Raw genomic sequence first — 24942 nt, 5'->3', positions numbered from 1 at the left:
TGTGTGCCCCCTAGCACCCCTCCTCACAAAAGCGATCCTCTGGCCCCAGGGCTCCTTTCATCATCCTCTCTTGGTCCCTACACCTTTCACCTGCTATCTCGAGGACAGCCCCTTCATTTTACACAAAGAGAAAGCCTAGAAGGAGGAAGTGACTCATCCAAGGCCACAAAGATAATGGAGCAAGGATTCCAATGGAATTCTAAACCAATCAACCAATCAACAAACAATCATCATTCTTTATCCTATGTTCACAATGTGCCAGGCACCGTACAAGGCACGCCCTCAAAGGCAGAGATCCCATGGAGAGGAATATGCTCGTGAAAAATCCAGAATTCTGCATGACAGCCCCCTCCCGAGGCCTCCCCTCCAACAGCCTCGCGTTTCTGTACTTGCTTTGGACACACTTAGAGAAAAGCGCAAGCACACACACGCACACGTTATCTGCCTCGGTAGCACGTAAGCTCTCTGACAACAAGGACCAGCCCATTTCTGTCTCTGCAGCCCGTGGCCTGGCCCACAGCACATGCCTAATGCCACTTCCAGACTGACAGACAGGGTGGGGGGCCTCAGCGGCCGGCATCGACGCCGTCTACACTAAAGTGCGGCCCCTCCTTGGGCCAGGCTGGCCCGAGCTGGGAGACTCCCAGAGAGCGGGGGCAGGCGGCCAAGGCCGGACACTGAGGTTCTGACACGTCCTGGCCAAAGATCTAAGAGACAGGGATGGGAGGCAGGAGGTGGTGGAGGAATCATCCCACTCGATCACAGCTGGGCATGCCCACGTGAGAAGGCAGTGATGTGCCTTCATCCACATCCGCGCAGTAATCCTTACAAAGGACTTCATTTTGGTCTTCAAAAGCACCCAGGGCTGGAAGAGACTTCAGCCTCAGTCTGGGCCCTCTCGTTACAGGGGAGGCCAGGTGGAGGAAGTGTGGCCCAGGGTCACGCTGGCCACGAGCGGCAGAGACAAGGCATGAACCCTCTACAGCCAGAGTTCTTCTCTCTGCGTCCCACTGCCTCCCTACTCAAATGTCATCTCCTCACGGGGTCTCTACCAGGGATGTGCCATATGCATGCACACGTATGTGGACATACGTGTATATGCATGCACACACACGGGCCATGCCCTCCTGCCAAATGTAAAAGACAGGTGATTTTGCCAAAGCACACGTGTATGCACGTGCGGACATGCGAGGCCCACAGAAAGCCCTGTGTTCCCTATTGCCCTGAGGACAGACTAGCTTCTGAGGCCCTTCCCAACCACCCTAAGCTCCTACACAAAAAATATGGCCCTTCCAGTATTCTCTGGTGCAGCCAAACTAGCCCTCCTTCTCGTCCTCAGGCCAGTATCACACTTGCCCATCTCCATGCCTTTGCACTAGCTGAGTCCCATGCCTGGAGTACATCCCCTCCATTTCTTCCCCACTGAATCCCTACCTCCCCTTCTATCAAAACACTGCTCAGACGCCATCTTTTCCATAAAGCTTTTCCTTCACTGATAGCACCCTCTCTCCACAACCACCATGGATTTAACAACTTTGCATATATTTCCATTCACTCATTTTATATTTGACAGACAAATATATACACATATGTACGTGTCTAAGCACGAGTGCGTGATCCCTGTTCCAACAGAATATAAGGTCCTTAGGGGGTCTCTGTACTTGAATCCTCAGGGCTTGGCATACAGTAGGCACTTCATAAATGCATGCTGATTGATTATACTTTTAATATATTGTGTTCAGTCTAAATGATGTACACATTGTCACCCCAGGTAGGTCATAAGCCCCTTGAGGGCAGGGCACGTCTCTTTCTGTCGTGGCGTCTATAACATCGAGCACACTGCTCAGAATACAGTAAGTGCTGAATAAATGCTTGTGGACGGACTGACTGATGTCCACACGTAGGCCCTGGGTGCCCCCAGGCACGGACCTCTGTACACCCCCTCACACCCATCCTCTCTCTCTGTCTCACCCAAGCCAGTCTTGGGGAACAAATCATGCTTCTCCTTCTTTCCCATGGCCCCTCGGCCTCCCCATCTTCTCCCCTCCCCAGAGGGGCTCCCAGCTCTGCCTACCCCGGGGTCCGGCTGCATAGTTGAGTGCCAGGGAGGACTCCCTGCGGATGATGTCAGCTCGCTGGGCCATGGCGGTGGCTGCGGCGGCGTTGTGATGCATCTGCTGGGATGTGATGTAGTCATTGATAATGGTCTGTCTGTTCTCCATGGCTGTGGTGTCTGGGTAGCCACGAATGAGGTATGGTGGATACAGGTGTGGGTAGGTGGGGTTTGGGGCCAGGTGCCGGGGCAAGTAGTAAGCGGCAGTAGCTGGGAGGAGAAAAAAGGGGAAAAAAAAAACAAGAAAAAAACTCAAGAGATGAGTATTTGGTTTGCTGCTCGCTCTGGACGCTGAGGACTGTGTTCTCAAATCTCTAAGAAAGGAGCTGGGCAAATGGCGATCCTGGAGCCCGGCCCCTCTCTGGCTTCCTTGTCTCCAACACTTGGTCTGGGGACAGGCTCAATCTGGCGCCCGGTCGGCCGGGCTCCCGAAGGGGCTGCCAGGAGGCGGGCACCAGATGGAGGCTACGGTTCTGCCTGCCAATGCGTCTGTCCTGTGGGGACAGCCAGGGCAGCCCCGGGTCTCTGGGCCCAGCTGGGAAGATCAGCTTGAAACACGGCTCTGGGAATTCAGACTCTCTGATGGTCAAGGTCAATTCCCACCAGGGCTAAGCAGGACTCCTAATTCAGCCCTGCCACAGGGAAACAGACCCCGGCCGCTGTCTAGCGGAAGGCACTATGGATCTGGAATCAGAACATCCAAGGTACACAGTCACCGCCCTGGGCCTCAGGCCCTGAGCTGTAAAATGAGGGTGTGGGGACAGACCGCCTCTGAGGTTCCTGTGAGCTCCAAGTCCACAATCCTCTGAGGTTTCAGTTTCCTTATCTGTGAAGTGGGTGGGTTGAGCTAACTGGCCTTCCAGGTCCCTCCTAGCTATAAACCTATGATTTCATTCCTAACACTACCTTTCCACAGAATACTCCAGGTGAAGACTTGCAGGGTTGGAAAGGGGCCTTCCTAATCATCCCCACTGCCTGAAGGGCTCCTACCTAGTCTGAATCTGCGCCCCCACCCCACAGTGCGGCGTGGGGGGCATGGCTGGCGGGCCAGGCGTTTGAGTCCACCCCAGTCAAAAGCTCAGGCCGCCAGCCGGAGGCGGCCAGCAACGGCTCTGGAGGCTACCGGCGTCTGCCACTGCACCCAAGGGACCTCAGCTTCCTCCTCTGTACAGTAAGGCAATCAGACTAGCGGTGCCTATGTGCCTTACGGCATTGAGTGTATGCATCCCCACTGCTTGCTTGGTACACAGTAAGGGATTAATAATTGCTCTGTCCTTCTCCTATCCCATGATCACCCTGGTACCTGTCTTCTCTAAAGAGAAGACCGTTTCCCTCGTACCCAGCCCCAGGCCAATGGCCTGCCGCTGACTTTCGATGGGACTGTGGGCCGGAGCGCTCCCCAACTTTCTTACCTATCACACAGGGATAATGACTGCCTTTTCCACCCCTCAGCCAAGGTCAAATGAGCTAAGAGATGGGAATGTGGTTTGGAAGGTAAGTGCAGAGCCACCCTGCTCTACCCTGCCCAGAATAATAACAATAATGATAATGATGATGATGATGATGATGATGATAAACATTCCCTAAAGACCTCTTGTGTGCCAAGCATCGAGCGAGGTGCCCAAAGATGAAAACGTCCCTGCCCTCGAGGAGCCATCAGCCTCGCTGGGGAAGACAAGCCCAGCGCTCTCCAGGCTCGGCCCGCTCTGGAATATGCATGCTCTCTTTGGCAGGGCAGCTTCTGCTTGGTGTGGGGAAAGGAGCTCACGAGCGCCCCCTGGGCAGGTGACTGGAGAATCACAGGATGTAAGAGCTGGAGGGGACCTCAGGGGACATCTATCCAACTCTCTCATTTTGCAGATGAGGAAACTGAGGGCCACAAAAAGGGACTGACTTGCCCAAGGAGACTTGGGGACTGAAGCGTCAGAGATGGGATTTGAACCCAGGTCCTCTGGCTGCGGAGCCAGGGTTCTTTCTCCCATACCAGGCTGCCTCCAATGGGGAGGGAGTGGGCAAAGGGCCTTACCTGCATCCAGGGGGATCCCCCGGGGGATGGAAGTGGGGTCAAAAGCCAGCGGAATGTGTCCCCTGTACAAGTCCACGCTGCTCACGCCTCTGAGTAAGTGCTCGTAGGGAGACATGGGGTGCGGGTGGTGGTCTGGCACTGCGGTGTGCGGGGATTTGGAGCTGGCAAGCTCCCGAGGGGTTGCCGTGATCTTCCTCTCTTGGGATCCCTTGCTGGATGAGAGACTTCCTGGAGAGTGAGGAGAGAGAGGATCAGCCCCACCCCTGGGGACGGCTGCATCATCAAGCAGCACTTAGGAAGTGCCAACTGCGTACCAGGTGCTGGGGACAGAATGAAGCAGCCTGGTCCTCTAGGAACCTCCAGGCTAGCTGGGGGAAGCAGGCACTGGCACCTCCAGGGTTAGCCTGGGACAACTCTGCCACCAGGGCCTAAATGGGCAGCTTGGAGCGAGCCTCCTCCCCCATCGGACCAAGGTGCCCGCCACCTGGGCTGCGGCCAGTCTCCCGGGCAGACACACTCACCCTCCTGCTGCCGGGGTGTGGACTCCCGGGTAGACACGGGTGACCCCCGGGGCAGATGGGCGAAAGCCGTGGCATGGTCCTCGTAAGTCAGGGGGCTCTGGCGGGGCTTCCCCAGCTCAGGCACGATCACGGGCGCCCCTCGGGTGATGGAGCCCCCAGAGCTGGTGACGGAGCTGGGCCGGCTCTTGAGGGTCTCTTCGTAGCAGCGGTCCATGGCACGGGGATCCTGAATCACGTCGAGCGGGTGCACGGGGTGGAACGTCCTGCCGGGGCTGCCAATGATGGAGCGGACGTCGTGCTTTTTGGAGCCACTCGAGGAACCGCCGCCGTCGTATTTCAGAGGCGTGCCCTGGGCAGGGAGGAGGGGCGGGGGCGGTGAGAGGGCAGCTGGACCACCACCCAGTCTGCCCGCGCCGGCACCCGTGTGCCTCTACTCTCAAAATTCCATTCACACGAGCCACATGGAGGGGTAGAGAGCAGAACAAACACTACCCAGTTTGGAGTCGGCGGACCTGGGGCCAATCAATCACCAGCACCTATTAAGTGCCTACTGTGTGCCAAGCGCTGGAGAGACAAAGGAGAAACAAAAAGAATCCCCAGCCTCAAAGAGCTTATATTCTGAGGAAGACACATACATCAAAGGGTGTAAGATGCAGAGAGAATTGGGCCTCAGTGGCCTTATCTGTAAAATGCACGGATTAGAGCCAGCTGGTGAGTGCAGTGCACAGAACACTGGCCCTGGAGTTAGAAAGACCTGAGTTCAAATCCAGGATCAGATACTTACTAGCTATATGACCCTGGGCAAGTCACTTAACCTATCTGCCTCAGTTTCCTCAATTGTAAATAAAATGGGGTTAATAACAGCATCTACCTCTCAGGGTTGTTGTTAAGATAACACGAATAGGTAATATGTATGAAACCCTTAGTGCAGCGCTTGGCGCACAGCAAGCACTTAATAAATGCTATTCCCTTCCCCTAAGGAAGCTTCCAACACTACGGTTCCAACTCTACGGCCTTATTAACACCTACTAAGCACACTGTGTACGATGCAGGCGTGGGACGTGATCGCCCCTGAGCCTGACCCACGCCCGACACCTGGAACCTGACCAGGGCCTAGGCAGCAAGGGGCAAGGAACTTCTGTGGCAGGGGAACCCGAGTTTGAATCTTGTCTGAGACACTCACTGGCTGTGTGACCCTGTGCAAATCACATTGCCTATCTCAGCCTCAGTCTCCCCATTTGTAAAATGGGGACATGACCAACTACATCAGAAAGCTATTGTGAGGACCAAATGAGATCATGTGTCCAAAGTGCTTTGCACACCTCGAAATGCTTACTATGAGTAATAATGCTATTATTAATGAAGTTAGTAATGATGTTTATGATGATGAGAAAAACAGTAACTGTGATGTTGAAAGCCCAGGGAGATGAAAGAATCAGAGGTCTCCCAGAATTGGAGAGGGTTTCAGGGACAACCTAGTCCCAAGGAGGACGGGGCCAAGCATCACCCCTCTGGCAAACAGGCCAAGGAGGCCCCGTGGGTGGTCTGCAGAGCCCACAGCCACACAGAGTTCCCTGCTCCCCAGGGCAGCCGGCCTAGTCTCCTCCTGACCAGCTCCAACTGGGAAGGAACTGGAACCCAAGCCTGCCCCCTGTGAACTCGCACCTCCTGCTCCCAGCTCTCCCCCTGCAACATGATCCACTCCTGGCTGCCAATCAGTCAGTCGATCCCTGCCTGTGGGAGCTCCCGTGCTGGTGGAGCGAGAAAAGAGAAGCCCAGCAGAGCCCACAGAGGGCTCCTGACGGCTTCTCTCAGCCTGACGGGGCAGGGGGCATCCTGCTGGGCCCTGGGGCGGCCTCCAAGCGCCCAGCAGGTGTTTCATAAACAAGAACTCATGTCCGCAGAGCCCCACGAGTTTTACATGCTTAAAACATGTTAGGCCATCTGGCCTCACACCACGCCTCGGAGGGTGCAGGCAGCTGGCACTGTGCCCATTTTATGGATGAGGCCCTGAATGGCTAACTGAGTTGTTCAGCATCACAGGGATGCTGAGTATCTAAAGTGGGCAGTGAGCCCTGGCCCTCCTGGCTCCGAGCCCACACTGCCTCTCACAGGTGAGCAAATGAGGTTTAAAGCCCTGCACCAGGGTAGGGTGGGGGCGTGAGTGGCTGGAGGCAGACTCCTCTCGGACCCCAGCGACGAGCAAACGGTCACCCACGCCCCTCCCGTCAAGGTTTACCAAGCCCTTCCCCCCACCGCTGCTGCCCATTTCACAGAGGACGCCCTTGAGGCTCCCAGCCCTTCCCCTACCTGTGTGATGGAGCCTTCCTTAAGGGGCCGCGGTGGGCCAGGGAGGTCGGGCGTGTGACGGAGCTCCTCCCGCGGGATCTCGTGGATGGAGCGGCCCGCCTCCTTCACGGTGGCCACCAGGCCCTCATGCCCCTTGATCTTCATCGGGGTCAGCCCCTCCAGCGGCCTCACTTTGTATGGGTCGGGCAGCTCCCGAGGCGGGGTGCTCTCTCTCTTCATGTGTTTGGCTTCCCGGCGCAGGTAGTCCTCCTGGGCCTCCACGTAGGACCGAGGTATACCTGTCGGGAGCCGGGCCAGGAGCCACGCTGACGAGGACTCTCCTCACACCCTGACCACCCACCAGCCTGTGCCTTCACACCCCATGCAGATGGTGCCCTTCTCGAGGCCGCTTTCAGAATCCATCTGTCGGGCTCGAATACAGACCCTGTGCCTCCCTTTCTGTGAGGCTGGCGGGCCAAGGGCTGGCCCTGGAGCCAGGAGGCCCGTGCCCAAGTCCTGTCTCTGTCCCCTGACTTTGTGAGTCCCTGGTGCACGTGCTAGGCCTCTCTCTATGACTCGGTCTCCCAGATGGAGGAGTTCACCAAATCACGGAGTTTGTAGAAGCTGGGAGTAACCTTCGAAGATCTAGCTAGTGAGTGGCAGAACTGAGATTCGAATCCAAACCCAGAATCCTTTTTACTGCACTACACCACCTCCCACTAAGACTTGTGCTCACAAAGGAAAAAAGGGAAGTCGCACACTTTCACCAGGGGTTTGTGAAGGTGTGTGTTCACACATGTTTCTGTGTGAGTTGGCATATGTGTGTCTGGGTCGGGGTGTTTGGGTCGGTATGTGCTGATGCGGATACATGTGAGCGTAAGTGTGTGCGTTAGTGTACTGTGAGCCTGTTTGGGTTGGTGTTGTGTGTTTGTGAGCGTGTGTTGGTGTGTGAGTCTGTGTGGGTCAGTATGTGTCAGTGTGGAGTACATATGTATGTGTGTGTTGGTATATATGTCTGTGAGCGTCTTTGTGTTGACACGCTGGTGTGTATGAGTATGTATGTGTGTGCTGTTGTATATGTGTGAGTGAGTGTCTCTGTGTGGCCATGTGCTGGGGGGGCGTCGCTGCATGTGACTAAGTTCGGGCTGGCACGCGTGTCTGCGTCCACCCGTCGGTCCTATCCAGAGACTATACGGCCCACGGGGGCCTTCGTCCTCCTCCTTGCGGGCCGCAGGGTACTGCAGGAAAGCCAGAGTGCGAGCTCCGGCTCGGCCGCTTGAGTGAATCACCTCGTTCTGCCGGGCTCCCTGTTTTCTCGTCTATCGCTGGGGAATGCCGGTGCCCTGCCATGCTTCCCTATGTACTTCACAGGGAGGCTCTTAGGATAGAATGGGATAGGGAGGCAGCAAGGCCTGAGTTCGCTGACACATGGTAGCTGGGTGACCCTGCCTTCAGACCCCACTTCAGATACTCAACTCCACCCCTTCTGTAAAAGGAAAGTGTGTGTGTGTGGGTCGGGGGGCAAACATGGACCAGACCGCCTCTGGGTTTCCTTCTGGCTCTGCCTCTGTGACCCTATGGGCTCAGTCACTTTCCCTCTCCAGGACTTCTGCACTAAATGTCCTCACGGCTCATTTCAAGCTCTAGCCAGCCCTACGCTCCCATGGCATGGACCTCCACAGAACTGAGGAAAACTCAGGTCAGATGGCAGGCGCTGTGACACTGAAGAACCAACCAGCACCTCCATTCAGAGATACAAGGGGAAAGAGAATGGCACCAGCCCGAGGCCTCCCCCTGGGAAAGGGGAAGAGAGCTGCGAGGTGGCTGCAGGGACTCCTGGTCATCCCCCGCCCCCACCTCCCCACCCCAGGCCTCCCACACAGATCGCTACCCAGGCAGTGTTACCTTGTGTGATTGAGCCCCGGTTGTGGTGCTGCTCCTTCAGGTGGTGGGGGCTGTGTCGGTCGGGCGGGATCGCTCGGCCCATGAGACCTAGGGAGGTGGCAGAAGTGTGGTTAGGTGGGCACCTGATACTGGAAGAAGGGTGGCTTCTGACCCCCCGGGGATAAGTGGACTAACAGGGTGAGTGGAGTACAGCATTTAGAGGCAGGACACCTGTGTTCAGGCCTCCATCACTGACCAGATGTAGAATCATTCATAAGCTGCTTAACTTTTCAGACCTTTAACCTTTCTCTCTCCAAAACTATTAAGTTGCAGAGCAAGTGGTGATCTACACCTGGCAGAGGACACTTCCTCACTGGCAGCTGCTTATACCAATGAAATCACAGGTGCCAACCAAAATACACACACATGCCTACCAACCTCACACAGGTGTTGTGAGCAAGACATCTGATTCCTCAAAGTGCTACATAAATGTGAGTTAGGGTTCTGGGCATTACTATGCTACTACTTTTTAAAAACTACATCTGTGATTTCCATGGAAAAGGCAATTCCCAGGTGAGGAAAAGCCCACCACAAATGAGTAGCGGCACTTGTCAGCCTCTTAAAGTCTTAGAGCAGTAGACAGAGTACAGACCTGGAATCTGGATGACCTGAGTTCAAATCCAGCATCAGACACTTGGTAGCTGTGTGACCCTGGGCAAGTCACTTAGCTTCTGTCTGCCTCAGTCTCCTCAACTATAAAATAAGGATAATAAAAACACCTACCTCCTAGGGTTGTTATGAGGATCACATAAGCTAATATTTGTGAAGTGTTTTGCAAACCTTAAAGTGTTACATAAATGTTGCTACTATTACTATAATAATACTAACAATAATGATGATGATGATGATTGAGTTGCATATTGAGCACACTTCAAGGTTAAGTGACTTCTCTACAATCACACTGCTAGTGTGTGTGTGTTAGATTCAGGATTTGAACTCAGGTTCCCTGACTCTGAGGCCAGCTCTCTGTCCTCTATGCCCCACTACTTTGCTGTTACTGTTATCACCACCACCACCACCACCACCACCAACACCCTCACCACCATCACCATCACCACTACCGTCATCATCACCATCATCACTATCACCACCACCAACACGATCACCATCATCACCACCACCACCCATCATCATCATCATCAACATCATCAATGTTATTCCTATAAGCATCAGAGTTGTCAAAGGAACCATGGGCTTGGACCCAGAAGACTCACCTCTGGCCCTCATTTAACTATTTCTTGCCTCAGTTTCTCCATATGGAAAGTGGGTTTAATAATGCCCTAACTTACAGGACTGCCGTAAGGCCAATACGTGGTAAAACGTCAAGGACTAGTACAGGGATTCTTAACCTGGGGTCCACAGATTTCAGGGGTCCATGAACTTGGATGGGAAAAATACATTTGTATTTCATTCTACCCAGTTTCCTTAGTCATTCTCTGTATTTTCTTTGGGACCTTTAAAAGCAGAATGCTGAGGAGGGGTCCCCAGACCTCCTGCCAGAGGGGCCCATGACACGGAAAGGTGAAGAACCCTCGGTCAGTGGCGTCCCACTGCAGGCCTGATTCAGAAAACCACAAAGGAGCACTAGCTTCGCTGCACTGCATCTGTGTTTATTTTACATTTCCCAGTTACATCTGAATCTGGTTTCTGCGGTGTCGCGTCTGACTTCTCTGCCCTAAGCTACTATAACAGAAGCTCCCGGAGAGCAGACCCTGTGTCCTGTGCCTAGAGCCATGCAAGAAATGCTTTTGATTGAGTGATTGACCACGAGGCAAGGGATCCTCACGGGATCGATCAATAAAACAACAAGCATTTATTAATCACCTACTATATGCCAGGGACTGGTGACAGAGTGGCCCTTGCCCTCTGGGTCATAGGTGGGCAGCTTCTGACTCACCCGAAGGCTAGGTGGGGGACAGGGCACTGGGCTGGGAGCCAGGTCAGCTGGCTTCTAATCTGCCTTACATACTGACCGTGGGACCCCCGTGAGTCACTTCGTCTCTCTGTGCCTCAGTTTCCTCATCTCTATGACAAGGGGAGTGGACTTGACCTCCAGCGCTACACTGGCCCTACGACCTTACACTGGTGGCACGAGCACAAGGAATGTGCTAGACTCGAGAGTCAGGAATGCTGGGTTCAAACCCGACCTCAGACATTGACCAGCTCTGTGTCCCTGGGCAGGTCACTTAGCTTCTGTCTGCCTTGATGTCCTTCAGTGGAGATGATAACTGCACCTATCTCAGGAGGTTATTTTTTTAAGGACTAAAAGAAACCTGTTTGAAATGCTTTCCAAACCTAAAGTGCTTTGAGAACGTCAGCTATTAGACGAACAACACTGAGAGTGATTAGGACCATCATCACCATCCTGTGTGGCCCCAGAGCTCAAGGGGCTGTGCTCCTGCTGCCTCAGCATCCTCCGCAGTGCTGAGCTCAGAGGTGCCCACAGAACGACGCGGGGAGCGGTGGGAAGGGGAGCAAGGAAGGGCCTGCGCCCGGCGCCGCGGCCTGGCCACTGGGGAAGCGCCCACCCACCTTCGATGCTGGTGGAGAGGTCACGACTCGACAGCCCCCGGCCGATGCGCCCCTCCATCATGTCGTAGGTGCGCTTGGAGGCTGATGTCTCGTGGGTCGCGCCCGAGCTGGTTCTCCCATCCTCCTTGGAGCACGGAGACACAGACATCACGCCTATGAAGCCAAACACACATCCATTGGGCTGGTGAGAGCCAGCTGTGGATGGCAGCCAGGGGCCTCAGAGCTCTCTCTGCCCCGGGGCTCACTGGCCCCGTCTGCCTGGCGGGCCAACCTCTCGTGGCTAGGGGGTGAGCTTGGCACACCAACGCCCTCCTGACCCTCCGGCCTGGGCGCCGCCGCTCACCTTAGGTGCCAAAGTGCCTTGTTTGTACAAAGGTCTCCACTCCCCTGGGCGACTAGACATGCTCCCCCAAATCCACCCACTGTCTGTGGTTGGGCTCTGGATCCTCACGGATCCACTGAGTTACAGACACCAGGCGTATGCTGCTGGGTTTTTCCGGGCGTGTTCCCCCCACCTCCTTGCCCTGCCTTTTGGAGTCATTTACTTTGGGTGATTTCCACGAATGGGAAATGGAGAAAATTTCCTTCCACTCTGGCCTAACTAGGTCAGTATGTCTGGGTGCATGTGTGTAAACAGGACCATGTGTACATGTATGAGTTCAGGAGACCATGAGAGCATGCCAACACAGGGGAGCCCAGTCCAGGGATGGGGGAAATAAATGAGCAGCTCAGGCAGAAGGACCCTGGGGCCAGCCGCCCACTGGTCAAGCTGCTGGGGCAGGAAAGACTGACCACAACTAGACAGAAACAGCAGAGACCCAGCCCTAACAGTGCTGGAGACCTCGGGCCTCAGTTTCCTCATCTGTAAAACGACTAGGTTGAGCCTAACGGCCAAGCTGCTAAGGTCCCTCCAGGTCCAGGGCCATGGTGCTACAACTTCATGAATCCTGCAGTTCTCTAATCAACCCTCTGACCCTTTGGCAGGACAGCCTGGTGGTCAAGCAGGGTCGGGGGTCACGTTCTCAACTCAGCCCCCACCTACCCCTGGAAGAGCTGAGCTGCCTCGACCGACAGGAGATGCCTGGAGAGGGGACCATTCTTGTTTGCTTGTTTTTGGCTAGGCAATGGAGTTAAGAGACTTGCCCAGGGTCACACAGCTAGTTAATTGTCAAGTGTCTGAAGCCGGATTTGAACTCAGGTCCTCCTGGCTCCAGGGCCCATGCTCTATCCATTGCACCACCTAGCTGTCCCAAGGGGACCATCCTTGCACCCTATCAGCTATAACAGCCCGAGGCGTGGCAGGAATGTCCCCTCATGATCTCCTGTTCCTGGAGAGGAGAGTGTCAGAGTGGGACAAAGCCTGGGAAAGGCCATGGAAGGGGGAAGGGGAGTCTGGCAAAGGAGCACAGACCTCACGACACCACCTCCCTCCCCGGGGCCTCTGCAAGAGGAGACTAGAAAATTCATCTTCCGTGTACGTGTGCCCGCTCGCCAGGCGGGGCTCACGAAGCCTCCTCTTGCCAAGGCCCGGGCACCTTCAAGAACATTCGCTCTGGCTGGAGCTCCCAACAGGGCCCTCTAACCCATTCCCTCCTGGGCTTGGCCGAGGGGCCCCCGGGTCCAAGGGAGGCAGTGCAGGGGTAGTAACGTGGATATCGAAGAGCTAGTTTTAATGTCACAGGTTACAGATCCCAATCGTGACCTCCCGGAGAGCACCTGGACAATATGGGGTCCGGGCGAGTCACTCACCCTCAGGGCTTCTCACTGGACAGATGGATTCTCTCCATCACAGGCCTCTCTCCCTCAGGAGACTCGGCAATGGCCCAGGGGTCAGAGGGCTGGACGTGTGGGCAAGGAAGACTTGGATCTGCAACCTGCCTCAGACACTGATTGTGTGACCCTGGGCAAGTCACTTCACTTCAAGTTTGTAAAATGGAGCCAACAATAAGATGGGGTTACTGTAAGGATCATATAAGATAATTTCTGGAAAGCACTTTACAAACTTTAAAGTACTATACAACTTCCAAGTATTATTGTTATCATTAATAATAATAATGATGATGATAATGATAATAAAAATATTCATTTCTCCTCCTCCCAGCAGGATGTAAACTCCCTGAGGTTTTCTGTTTTTTTCTCATTTTGTATCTGTGTTCCTAGCACAAGCTGGTGCTTAATGAAGCCTTCTTGGACTGGCCTGGATCCAGCTAAATCAGTGGCAGATCTGGGTGAAGGCCCCTCTCTCCAGCCTCCCAACCACTGGTCACTAATTAGCAACGCCCTCTTCTCTTCATAGGAGCGACTTTGGTTTAGCCTTTGCCTACATGCTCAGATTCTCCCATTCTGACTAATACAGGAAAGAGAGAGGAAATGTCCTCATTCATGACCCAAGACTCCCACAGGTCAGAGAATCTGGCCTCTGGCTTGGCGATGGGCCACTGGACGCCCAGGCTGCAGCCTTTTAAATCCTCTAATTCTTGTGCCCTGGAGCTTGGGATGAGAGCAAGCCCTTGCCTGGGGAAAAGTCTCAAAGCTGTCTCTCAGACACAGGCCCAGGACAGGAGGGGTGGGTACTGCAGGGCCCAACGAAGCCTGTCCTGAGCATTGAGCTTTACTGGAAATCTGTCCAGTTATAGGAGACACATAAGGAAAGGAAGAAGGCCTGGAAACACTAACAACAAAAACCAAACCACCAAACTGAACTGAATTCTAAAGGTTAAGCCTGGCCTAGAAGAGATGAGAAAACACATCACTGTCTTTGCAGAAGTAGGGGACGATGGCTAAGGAAAACTGTATATATTGTCAGACTAGGGAGATGTGTTAAGTTTTTCCTTCTTTCTTTTAAATTTGAATAAGATGAGATAAGTAGAAGAGGAGGGAAGGATAAAATGAAGGTGATACCAAAGAAGAGTATCAATTTTTTAAAAAGACAGGTATAGAAAAACAAACCAACCAAACCAGCTATTCACTGACCTAATAGTTGGAAAGTAAGAGAGACCTGGTCAAGAATCCCTCTTCAGAGACAGGAAGGGCTAGAAACATTCTTTGGAGAAAAAAACAAAAATAAACCAAAAAATCCCCAACTTCTCCCCCTTCCAGTGTGTAATAGTCATAGGTCTTTAACTAAGTGCTAAAAGACCTTCAGACAAGGATGACAGCATCAATGAATCAATCAGCATTTATTAAGCGAGTGTCTTCCCATCAGCGTCCTAGCATTCTCCCTCACAGGCCCACCTCCCCCTGCCCTAGCAGAGCAGGACAGGAGTCAACGTCTGTATAGGGAGGAAAGGGCAGACATGACTTCAAAGAACCCCACCCCCCACGGGCCCCTGGGAGTTTTGTTTTCCTGAGGCCTACTGCTGCCCTGGGTGACCAGAGCTCACTAGAAGCCACCCACACATTTGAGGACAATGGTGCTTTCTCTGCTGACGAGAACTCGGTTGGCATCTCCTGACCCCGGGCCCAGAAACAAGCCTGCCAGGCCCCACTGACCTGCTGGCACTGGGAGGGATGGCAGGGAGGTTCCATGATTGGGAGAAAAGGATTTCCAGCAGCCGGGAGCTGGGAGCCAGGAGCTAGTGGCTCGCCACACGTGCTCTGTAAGCTTGAGCCCACTAACCCCGGACTGTGTCTGTGAAAGATGAGCCCACAGACATCTTGGGCGATGTTCTGTTCTTACTGCACGTACAGCAGCTACATCAGGCTGGCTGCACGCCAGTGGGGGCTCAAGCCTAAGGCATTAGAGGATTACCCCTCACTCCTCAAGGTCATCTGTCATCCCCAGAATCCTGAGGGGGGAGATGTAGCCAAGCTCTGGGGACCTAACTTGTCAGAGAGAGTGGGAACCAGGACAAGGATCTTCAGAGCCTGCACAGGCAATACCTCCCTGAACTCCACCCCAGCTCCAGACTTACCTGTGTTTCTGGTTGCTATTTTCCCTTCCAAGCCTGGCCGGCCTGCCTGCCTATCTTGCCTTATGATACTTTTATGAGCAAGCCCAGTTTTCCATATTCTAGTTCTACGTTCTTGAGCAAAGGACAGAGAACTGTACAGGAATGTATGCATGTGGATTCCTGCCCCTGCCCCCACCTCCCATTCTTTGCCACCTTCCAAATGGCCTGTGTCTATTCTGGGAAGAAACCTTGGAAGGGAGGCCGAGCTCCTGGCCCCACGCTGCTCACAGCCCCAAGCCCTCCGGCTCACCGTCATAGGAAAGGACGTGCCCCTTCTTCCCTTCGTAGATGACGTGTCCTTTGGGCAAGCCGTCCTCTCGGCCTTTGTCCACTCGGCTAGGGCTGTCTTCTCCGATGATCCTGGTGATGGTTCCTTTGTAGAGGACATCAGCCGGAGTGCCCTAAGAGAAGCAGGCGGAGGGAGATCACCACCTGGCCCCGCGCCCTTGTGGGCGCGTGCGCGCGCGCACACACACACACACACACACACACACACACACACACACACACGAGGCAGCAAGTGGGAGAGGGAGCTGGGGCATAGCCCAGGCCGGGAGACCGCCAGGTACAAGACAGTCCACTGGAGCCCAGATCCACAATAACAGAGATGTTTCTAGACATGAGGCATATACACCAGGCACCCCGATGGACCAAAACTAAGACCAGAGGAAGGGAGGCACCTGGTACAGTGGGAAGGGGGATCCAGAACATCTGGATTCCAGTCCTGGCTCTTTCATATGTTACCTGCCTCACATGCAAAATGAGGACAGATTGATTAGATGGCCTCTAGCTGAGGTCCTTTCCAGCTCAAGATGCATGATTTTATGCTACTAGGTGAGGGGATAGAGACCTTCAACACTGGGCTCAATGTCAGAACGACCTGAGTTCGAATTCTGCCTCAGACTAGTTGAGTGACCTATGACAAGCTACTTCACTAAGCTCCCTCATCCCTGGCGTCCTTGTCTCCAAGGATGAGGGGGCTGGACGCTCCTCTCCTTGTCGACCCCTTGGACAGCACCCACAGGTGAGGATGTAGACGTGAAAGGGAGGCAGTGTCTAGCTCCCACCACAGAATCAGCGACCTACAGCATTTCCCCTTGGACCACATCAGACCCACAGACTCAGAACTCTGGCCTCAGATGGGAAGAATGTGCCTGCGTGCCCGGCCCCCCTGGATCAGCTCTGAGTTCATTAAAGTAAACTCTTCTCCCCACAGACTTACATGGGCCTAGAGAGGAAGGCCAAACATTGCCGCTCCCAGCCCCTTTCCCTGCCACGGGCTCCTGGGAGTTTTGTTTTCCTGAGGCCTGCTGCTGCCTTGGGTGACCAGAGCTCACTAGAAGCCACCCACACATTTGAGGACAATGGTGCTTTCTCTGCTGACGAGAACTCGGTTGGCATCTCCCAGCCCCTGGGCCCAGAGACAAGCCTGCTAGGCCCCACTGACCTGCTGGCACTGGGAGGGATGGCTGAGCGCTAGCCCCTGGGCCTGAAGCCAGACACAGCAAGTCGTGCCCAGTTCAGGCCACTGCCAGAGGCCTGGGTTCTTAAGTCACTATATTCAAACCCGAGCCGGCCATAAAAGCCAGAACTTTTAGTAAGGGTATAACGAGTCCCAGGGATATCACCCTGGAAGTTCAGTGGAGTGATTTTCTTAGGGTAATCCTGTGGGGTGGGGACAGCAGGGATGGTTTGCCCACAGGTAGGAAGTTAGAGGCGTAATCTGAACCCAGCTCTTCCTGATTTGGTCCATCCTGCTGTCCTGAGGTCCTCTTTGTGTTCCTTTCTCAACTTCTGCTTTCTTCTGTCAATTTTTAAAATGTTTACTGATGCTCTTTTCTTTCTTTTCTAGCCTCCCCTCACCCCCCTTTCATTATAGTCACGCCTCAAGCTTGAAATTCAGTCATTAGAAATTCATTCCAGGGGCAGCTAGGTGGTGCAGTGGATAGCTCAGGCCTTGGAGTCCGGAGGACCTGAGTTCAAATCTAACCTCAGACACTTGACACTTACTAGCTGTGTGACCCTGGGCAAGTTACTTAACCCTGACTGCCTCACCAAAAAGAAAAAAAAAAAAAAAAGAAATTCATTCTTCTGACCTATTCTCAACAGAATGTTAACCAGGTTCATTCCCAAAGATAAAACTCATCCCCACTGAGATGAACAGCTTACTTTATTACAACTAACAGAGATGTAAATCTGAAAAAGGGTAACAGTTATAAGTCATTCCCACCTCAGTGTGAATGAATTCACCAGCCAGGACACCTCTGGCTGTGTCCTGAAAGGACCACTGGACTCTGTAGTTGGAGGACATTCTGGCTCTCACTGCCTGCTACCTCTGCCGACCTTGGGTATGTCACAACAGTTCTCTAGGTTGGCTTCCCTCCCGCTCAGATGACCAAGCTCTGCCTAGGGTGGGGTGACCAAGGCTCTGCCCCAGGGATCCCCCGATTTAGAGGCCGCTGACAGCGCTTGCATTCCCTTGGCAGTAGGAATACAGACCTCAGCCCCTGGTTAGCCAGAATCATTACAACAGGAAGCTGCCAGATGCAGTGCCTTCCCCCTTCCCCTCATACATCAGGTGGGCTCCCCAGCCTGCCCATTCCCCCCACCCCTGCAGTTTCCACAGGCATACAAATTGTGAGTTACAGCCCTGGGACCAGACGCTCTCAAGGGCCCTTCCAGAACAAAATCTACGGCATTCTAACGTCTTCCTTCCTAACAAGAGGAACTTGGTCAGCATTTTTCTGAGAAAAGGCCAGAGAGCGCCAGGGTTAAGCCTTTCATTCTCAATAAATGCTCTCCCAGGAAGATAACCTAACCTGTTATCTTCAGGGTCATGCTAATTAAGAGGCAGGAAAGAGAAGGATGAAAGCCCCTAGGCCTCCCTCTCTACCCAGAGGGTTCTGAGACATTCAGCCACAACACCCAGATCTATCGGGGTGCCTGGGGTGACCTTGACAGGGGAGGTGGACCAGCACACAAGGACAGTCTTCACTTTTAAAAGGTCTGGGGCTGAGTCAACTGCCGCTTCTGGGCAGAGGTCCAAGAGGAAATGATCACAGTGACCCGGATCATTGTGGGGAAGGGGAGGGAAGGGCGGGAAAGAGCACCCTGGGGGCTGATGGAAGGCTCTGCCCGGCTCTCTGTAGCAGCGCTGGCTCTCAGAGAACCGACCCTACTCCGCCTCCTTGTGTGGTCAGTGGTCTCTGGGGCACTGGACAAGGCAAGGCAGATTATGCTATTAGGAAATCCAGTTCAACAACCATTTATCAAACAGCTCTGCGCTAAGTGCTGGGGAAATACATAATTTAAGCACTGGGCCCCATGGAGTGGTTTTCTCCTGCTTCTGACACTACCTGCATGCTCACCTGGGCCTCAGTTCCCTCATCTGCAGAATGAGAGGGCTGGACTACACAGCTGCCCCAAGGACCCTAGTGACCCTAGGAACTACATCAGTGCGCCATTGGGCAAATCACTTGAACGCCCCCGGGCCTGTGCTCCAGGTGCTGAGACCCGGTACTCCTCTATATGGGGCCATCTCCCCCGGCTTCCTACACTACTAAGGCCTGCCCCACTGAGACTGCTGAGGCCTACCCACCCCTGAGCCCCAGCTCTGCCTCCTAACGTCCCTGGAATCCCTTCCTGGTAAAAGATCCCTCCAGTTTCCAGAGGAGGAAACCAAATCTCAGAAAGGGAAAATTACTTGCCCAGTGTCACAAAGCAAATTACCAGGACTTGAACTCAGGTCTCCAAGGAATTGCTGAATAGGATGGGAGCCTGTGTTAGGTCCCAGAGGTCCCGTTAAGCCCTGAGATTAGCCAGAGTGGGCTGGGGCCACCCTGCACGTCTGCCAGGCAGCTCAGCAGCCATGGAAATTCAGAGGGTGAGAAGACCTTCTTTATCTCCCGAGACCCTGGGCAGGTCCTGCCTCCCTTTCTGGTGATGCCCTGACTGAGGTGGGTGGGGCACCAACAAGTGCCAGGTTTTGGAGTCGGGTGATCCTGCCTAGAGGCCCCCGGGCCAAGCATGACTTCCTTGGGCCTCGGTTTCCCAATCTGTAATGGAAACAAGCTATACTAGTCAGCCTCTGGTGTCCCTCTCTGCTCTAAAATCTATCATTGTCTTATCTACAGTCTGAATGGCAGAGAGAAGGAAGGTGACGATGGAGACCAAGGACAGAGGCCATCATTCTCTGCTTCTTAACTGGGGGGGATGGAGAGAAAAGATGGCAGCACCCTCCAAAATTCCTTTCTATTTACTTAGGATCGGAGCCCGTCTAACCGCAAAAGTAGACAACTTGTGATATATCTATTAAACATACATATCAAGAGGTAAACTATACAGAAGATTAAAAGATATTTCGCCACAAGGTCAGCGAAACTGGGGGATAGAAAGCCAAAAACTTACATGGTTGTATTTGGTCACAGAGTTAGAAGTGGGTAAGTGATATCTTTTAAAAAATTACAGAACATTTAGTTGAGGAAAAATTCATGATGAAATGAAATTTATCCTTCTGTAATAAAAAATTAAAAATTCAGGTTTTTGCTGACTCGATTTATAACACAATATAGATTGAAACTCTTCCTTTGGCAGCATCAGGAGAGTTGGCAAGAAGCATCACCAAAGTCTTTTGGGACCTTCTAGTAATACAAGCAAATTTTTTCCCCTTAAAACAAAAAAATAAGAAAAAGATCCATTTGTCAAATAAGGCAGATGCTGCCTCTTCTCACCAGGCTACCCATTCCAGGGAAGAAAAAAGGGGATTTCCCTTTAGGCCAAGAAACTATTCTCAAATATCTTAGTTTCTTGCCTCATAGGACCTACTTCTTGATACAGTCTCTAACATGACATCGAAAGGGCTTAACAGTCACTCTTCCAGAGTTTAATTGTTTTGTCATTTTCTAATGCGGCTGATGCAATGATGTTTTCTGTAGGGTGACAAGCTGTTGAAATCACAACATCTGTATGGCCTTGTAATTTCTGTACGATCTCTTTTGTCTGAAGGTTCCAAATGTAAACCAGGTTATCTTCTGACCCAGACACAATCCACTTTCCACCAGTGACCGAAAAATTAGCGAAAATGCAGTATTTCTCATTCTTGTGACCAGTGTACCTTGTGACCTCATCTTTACAGATGAGGAAACTGAGGCAAACAGAAATTAAGTGACTTGCCCAGGGTCACACAGCTAGGAAGTGTCTGAGGCTGGATTTGAACTCAGGTCTTCCTGACTCCAGGCCTAGTGCGCCTCGCACTATGGCGCCACCTAGCTGCCCACATGGACACATACACACACACACACACATATATAAACAGGGCAGGCTGGAAGAGGACCACCCACAGTGGAGGGCCCTTCCCCGCTCCAAGCCCTGGGACCCTCCCTCCTGTCCCCGGCTCCCAGTGGGCGGGTCGGCGCTCGCTTACATGCGTGATGGAGCCTCGGTAGGTGATGGGGCTTTCCGAGGGTGGCCGGCTGGGGATGCCTTTGGTGATGCTTCCTCCCGGAGCAGAGCCCAGGCTGGCTCCTACAAAACGTGACATCCTCAGGGGGTGGGGTGGGCAGCCCCGGCCGGGCAGGGTGGGCACACTTCTCTGCCTGCCCCACCCCCACCCGTAGAGGAAAAGGTCACGGCCAAAGGCGCTGGGCTTCACTGACCCTTCCAAGGCCCTCTGCAGTTTGGATTTCTCAGGAAGCCATCCCCAATTACTACTGTAATGATTTTTAATAAATCTAATAATAATGATACTGCTTTTATTTACTGACATATTATAAAATTAATTATATCATCAATTTTCATAGCTACCCGATGTATATAAAATACTTCAGAGCTGACCAGCCCTTTCCTCTTGAGGGGAGCTATTTCAGGCGTTATTATTATCTCTACTTTAAAGATGAGGAAACTGAGGCTCACAAGTCCAGGGCAGCACGGTGCAGTAGAAAGAGACTCGGAGTCTGGAGAGACTGGGGCCAGTCTTACTCCTGATGCCTATTAACTGTGCGCCCAAACTCTGCCAGACGCAGTCTCTCCATCTGTGAAATGGGTCTAGCACCTGCAGGGCTGACAAGGCCCAAGGGAGATGCTGGTTGTGGCCTGCATTGTTCAGCCTACTTTTTATCACTTATGAATAGCCAGGATGGGGAGGGGCTGGACAAGAGCGCCCCCGAGGAGGGCTCTGTGGGCAGGATCACTTCAGATGGGCCCTCCCCCGGGAGCATCTACAAAGCGTTCTAGACCAAGACAGAGCCTGCCCAGAGGGAGGCCGGAGCTGACCCGTGCTTAACGTTTCCCAAGCGGGGAGGAAACACAAAAGCCTTTGGCCCCTGGCCCTCCTCTAAGGAAAAGCAAGGGAACTTGGGAGAAACGACCTCACATGTGGCGATATGGACTACGTGAGCCAGGGGGTGGGCCCTGCTGTTCCTATTTGACAGATGGAAAAGTAGAGGCCCAGAGAGAGGAACAGCAGATCAGAGACTGAGGAGTCCCTGTCTAGATGCATGACAAAGAACGCTGGATTAAGACTCAGAGGGCTTGGGTTCAAAATCCCCATGTGACCTTCTGGAGGCCTCAGTTTCCTCATCTGTAAAATGGCCTCGAAGGGCCCCTTCCAGTTTGCAGCGCAATGATTCTATGACCAGAGGGCCATGGGACATCCCCCACCTCTCCTGTGATGCCTAGCACTGGGGATCTCTCTCCCCCCGGGGACTCACCTCTCAGCACTGATGTGTCCTGGGTCGCCGGCATCACCAGGGTCTCGGGCTGGCCGGCCTGGCTCCTCGGGGACAGCTGTTCCTGCTTCACTCCAGGGAAAGGCACTGCAAAGAGAGGGGTGTAACTGGGGGGCATTCCCGGGGCTGCACGGGCTTCTCTTTCCCCTCATCTCGCTCTTTCTTTCTCTCTTGTTCCGGAGCTAAGAGGCAGAGCTGCAAGAAGGAAGCTGGGGACCCCCGAGGGCGGGCCAGTGTGCAGGTTGCAGGACACCAGGGCAGAAGGGGGACATGGCCCGCCGGCCTCAGCTGCCCCTCACCCTGCTCCGGCACCCCGATTCCCTGCCCGGAGGCCCCCTTCTCCACATCGCTTGTCGGGGGAGGGTCTCTACTGGGGATGGGCCAACTGCTCCTTTGGGGGAGGTAACGGGCGGGCACTGGCTCCCTACCAGAGGGCGCTGGGGCCCATGCCCAAAGCCAGTTTAACCTCCAACCCGAGGCCCTGGTGGAGGCGGGCAGCGCTGCGCTCGGAGCCAGGACAGTGGTCCAGCTGGAGGGGGCGGGACCCTGGAGGAGCGCATCCTCAGAAGTGGCTTCCTAGGCCCTCCCAGCCCCTCAGCACCTGGCACAGCCCATGACCGGGTCCCCTGCTGGGAGGAGGAAGGAGGTCGTGTGAACGCACGGGGTCACGCTTCAGATGAAAGGAGAGCCCTGAAATCTGGCAACGGTTCCCGGATGGTGTTTCGTCCCCTGCGCCTCCCAATTTGCCTGAACATGGACTTCCAGGTCAGACCCCGTGGCAAATGCGTCAGGGGAGGGAAATGCCGCCTGGCATTATGCCTGGGCCTCCTCCCCACCCCTGCCCCAAAGGGGAGTGCTCCCCACTGTGCAGAGTCAGCACAGCCACCTGCTGGGGAGGGGGACAGCACAGCCTGGGGGACCTCCGAGGCCCCTGTCCGACCCCTCCAAGCCAGGCAGGGATCCCCAGCACTTACCCAGTTTTTTTGGGTCCATGGTCAGCGGCAGACCCATTGTGATGGAGCCCACGGGAGCTTTGGCGTGCTCAGAATAGGGGGCGTGCAGCTGGATCGGTACACCCTGTGACAAAGAAGGAGAAAGACGGTCCTCACGCCCAGGCAGAGGCTCACCCGGGGCCCTCCACATCCACAATGGCCCTGGGCCAAGGCACTGTGCAGCCATGCGTGGACGGCATGATGATGCCCATTTCACGGGCAAGTAAACTGAGGGCTTATGGATCTGCCTGGATGGGCGGGGCACGTGAAGTAGAGGGTAGGCTCATCGCTAGGAGGACGTCCGTCCAGAGCCACCAGGGCATGGGGGCGGCCGGTCCAGTTTCACCCGGGTCCCTGACAACGGGGATCTCTGCTGAGCCTGCAGAGTTTACCTCTCATTTCTTCAAAGGCCCCAACGGGAAGGGGGATGTGGGGGGCCGGGGCCCTGTGATGGCCCTCGGACATCCCGGTGACACGGTCTCCCTCAGCATTTCCAGGGGCCAGCTGCCAGCCCTGGCCCCGTCTCCCACGGACACAAAGGTCCTCTGTTCCCGTTTCCAGGGTGACTGTCCCTGGGCGGGAGGACCGGGCGCTGACACTGGTTGCTATTTTTACCCCATGTGAATGCCCCCTCCCAGTCCCCAGCCCCCCACCGCACCCGATCTCATTTCCTCTGGGATCCCTGGCTTCTCAGCCGTCTGCTGGCACCAGCCCAGCCCTGGTATTGTCTTGAACGGAATGAGGCCTGGTCCAAAGTCCCCTCCCTGCCCTGCCCTGCATAGTCCCAGCCCGGAGAATCCTGGGACTGACTGTGACCCATCCAGACCTTCAGACCACGATTCCCACCCATCACTCAGAACATGCTGCTCCAGTTTCCCTGGGTTCGGTCTCTGAGAGTGAAAGGCTGGGGAAGCGGGGAGGATGTGGGGGCTGGGCGGGGAGCAGCAAGGCCACTCCCTTCCTAGGCACCCTGCTCCACACCCGCCTCCTCTTACGGTGGGGGCTGCGGCTCAAGCCCCTCGTTTTACAGATGAGAAAACAAGCTCAGAGAGGGAGAGGCGCTCGCCCAAGGTCAAACAGCTGAGCCAAGAGGCAGAGCTGAGGTGTGCACTCAGACACTCTGGCCCCGCAGATCTGCCCGAAGGCAGCCAGCGGGGGTAGTGGAAAGGATGCTGGGTGGAGTCAGGAAGACCCGAGTTCAAATCCTGCATCTGACACTACCAGCTGTGTGACCCTGGGCAAGTCACTTCCCCACTGCCTGCCTCAGTTTCCCCATCTGCAAAATGGAGGATATTAACAGCCCCTGCCTCTCAGGGTTGTTGTGAGGATCGTGTGGGATAACACATGTGTAAAGCGCTTTGCCCCATCTTACAGTGAATGCAAACTTCTATCTTTTCATCATCCTGACTGTTGCTGGAGATGTCTCTCTATGCAGGCCAGGGTCTGCCTAGACACCTTAGGCCGTCCTTCAGTGGGCACGAAAGGAAGATGCTGAAATTTTCCAACGGACTTGGCCCTTCCTGACCTTAGAACAGGGTCACCGATGCTTTCTGTCTCTCCCATGACCCATTCCCATAAGCTGTGTCAACTCCCTCCAAAAAAGAGACAGTGAGAGAGACACAGAGAGAGAAGAGGAAAGGAGAGGAGAGGAGAGGGAGAGAAGGAGGGGAGAAAGGAGAGAGAGACAGAGAGAGAAAGAGGAAGAGAGAGAAGGAGGAAGAGAGAGAGAAACACAGAAAACGAAAGGAGAGAGGAGAGAAAGAGACACAAAGAGAAGAGGAGAGGAGAGAGAAGGAAGGGAGAGAGAGAGAGGAGGAAGAGAGAGAGAGAGAGCGAGAAGGGAGAGG

At 54.2% G+C, this 24942-nt stretch overlaps 1 protein-coding gene across 1 annotated transcript in view; it reads right to left on the bottom strand.

The window, feature by feature from the left end:
• The window catches only part of NCOR2 (nuclear receptor corepressor 2), a 255367-nt gene that overhangs the window by 20884 nt on the left and 209541 nt on the right, over window positions 1–24942 (bottom strand). Inside the window, exons 26-35 of the mRNA XM_027853513.1 lie at window positions 23078–23180; window positions 22086–22190; window positions 20801–20901; window positions 15629–15779; window positions 11426–11578; window positions 8855–8941; window positions 6971–7248; window positions 4661–5009; window positions 4140–4367; window positions 2075–2323 (exon numbers count right to left, since the gene is read on the bottom strand). Of these exons, the coding sequence (XP_027709314.1) occupies window positions 2075–2323; window positions 4140–4367; window positions 4661–5009; window positions 6971–7248; window positions 8855–8941; window positions 11426–11578; window positions 15629–15779; window positions 20801–20901; window positions 22086–22190; window positions 23078–23180 (1804 nt within the window). The remainder of the gene's footprint in view (window positions 1–2074; window positions 2324–4139; window positions 4368–4660; window positions 5010–6970; window positions 7249–8854; window positions 8942–11425; window positions 11579–15628; window positions 15780–20800; window positions 20902–22085; window positions 22191–23077; window positions 23181–24942) is intronic.

This window comes from Vombatus ursinus, unplaced genomic scaffold (assembly GCF_900497805.2).
Source record: "Vombatus ursinus unplaced genomic scaffold, bare-nosed wombat genome assembly UNPS02009994.1, whole genome shotgun sequence".
NCBI lineage: Eukaryota > Metazoa > Chordata > Mammalia > Diprotodontia > Vombatidae > Vombatus > Vombatus ursinus.
This window is presented reverse-complemented; position numbering and strand designations above follow the sequence as displayed.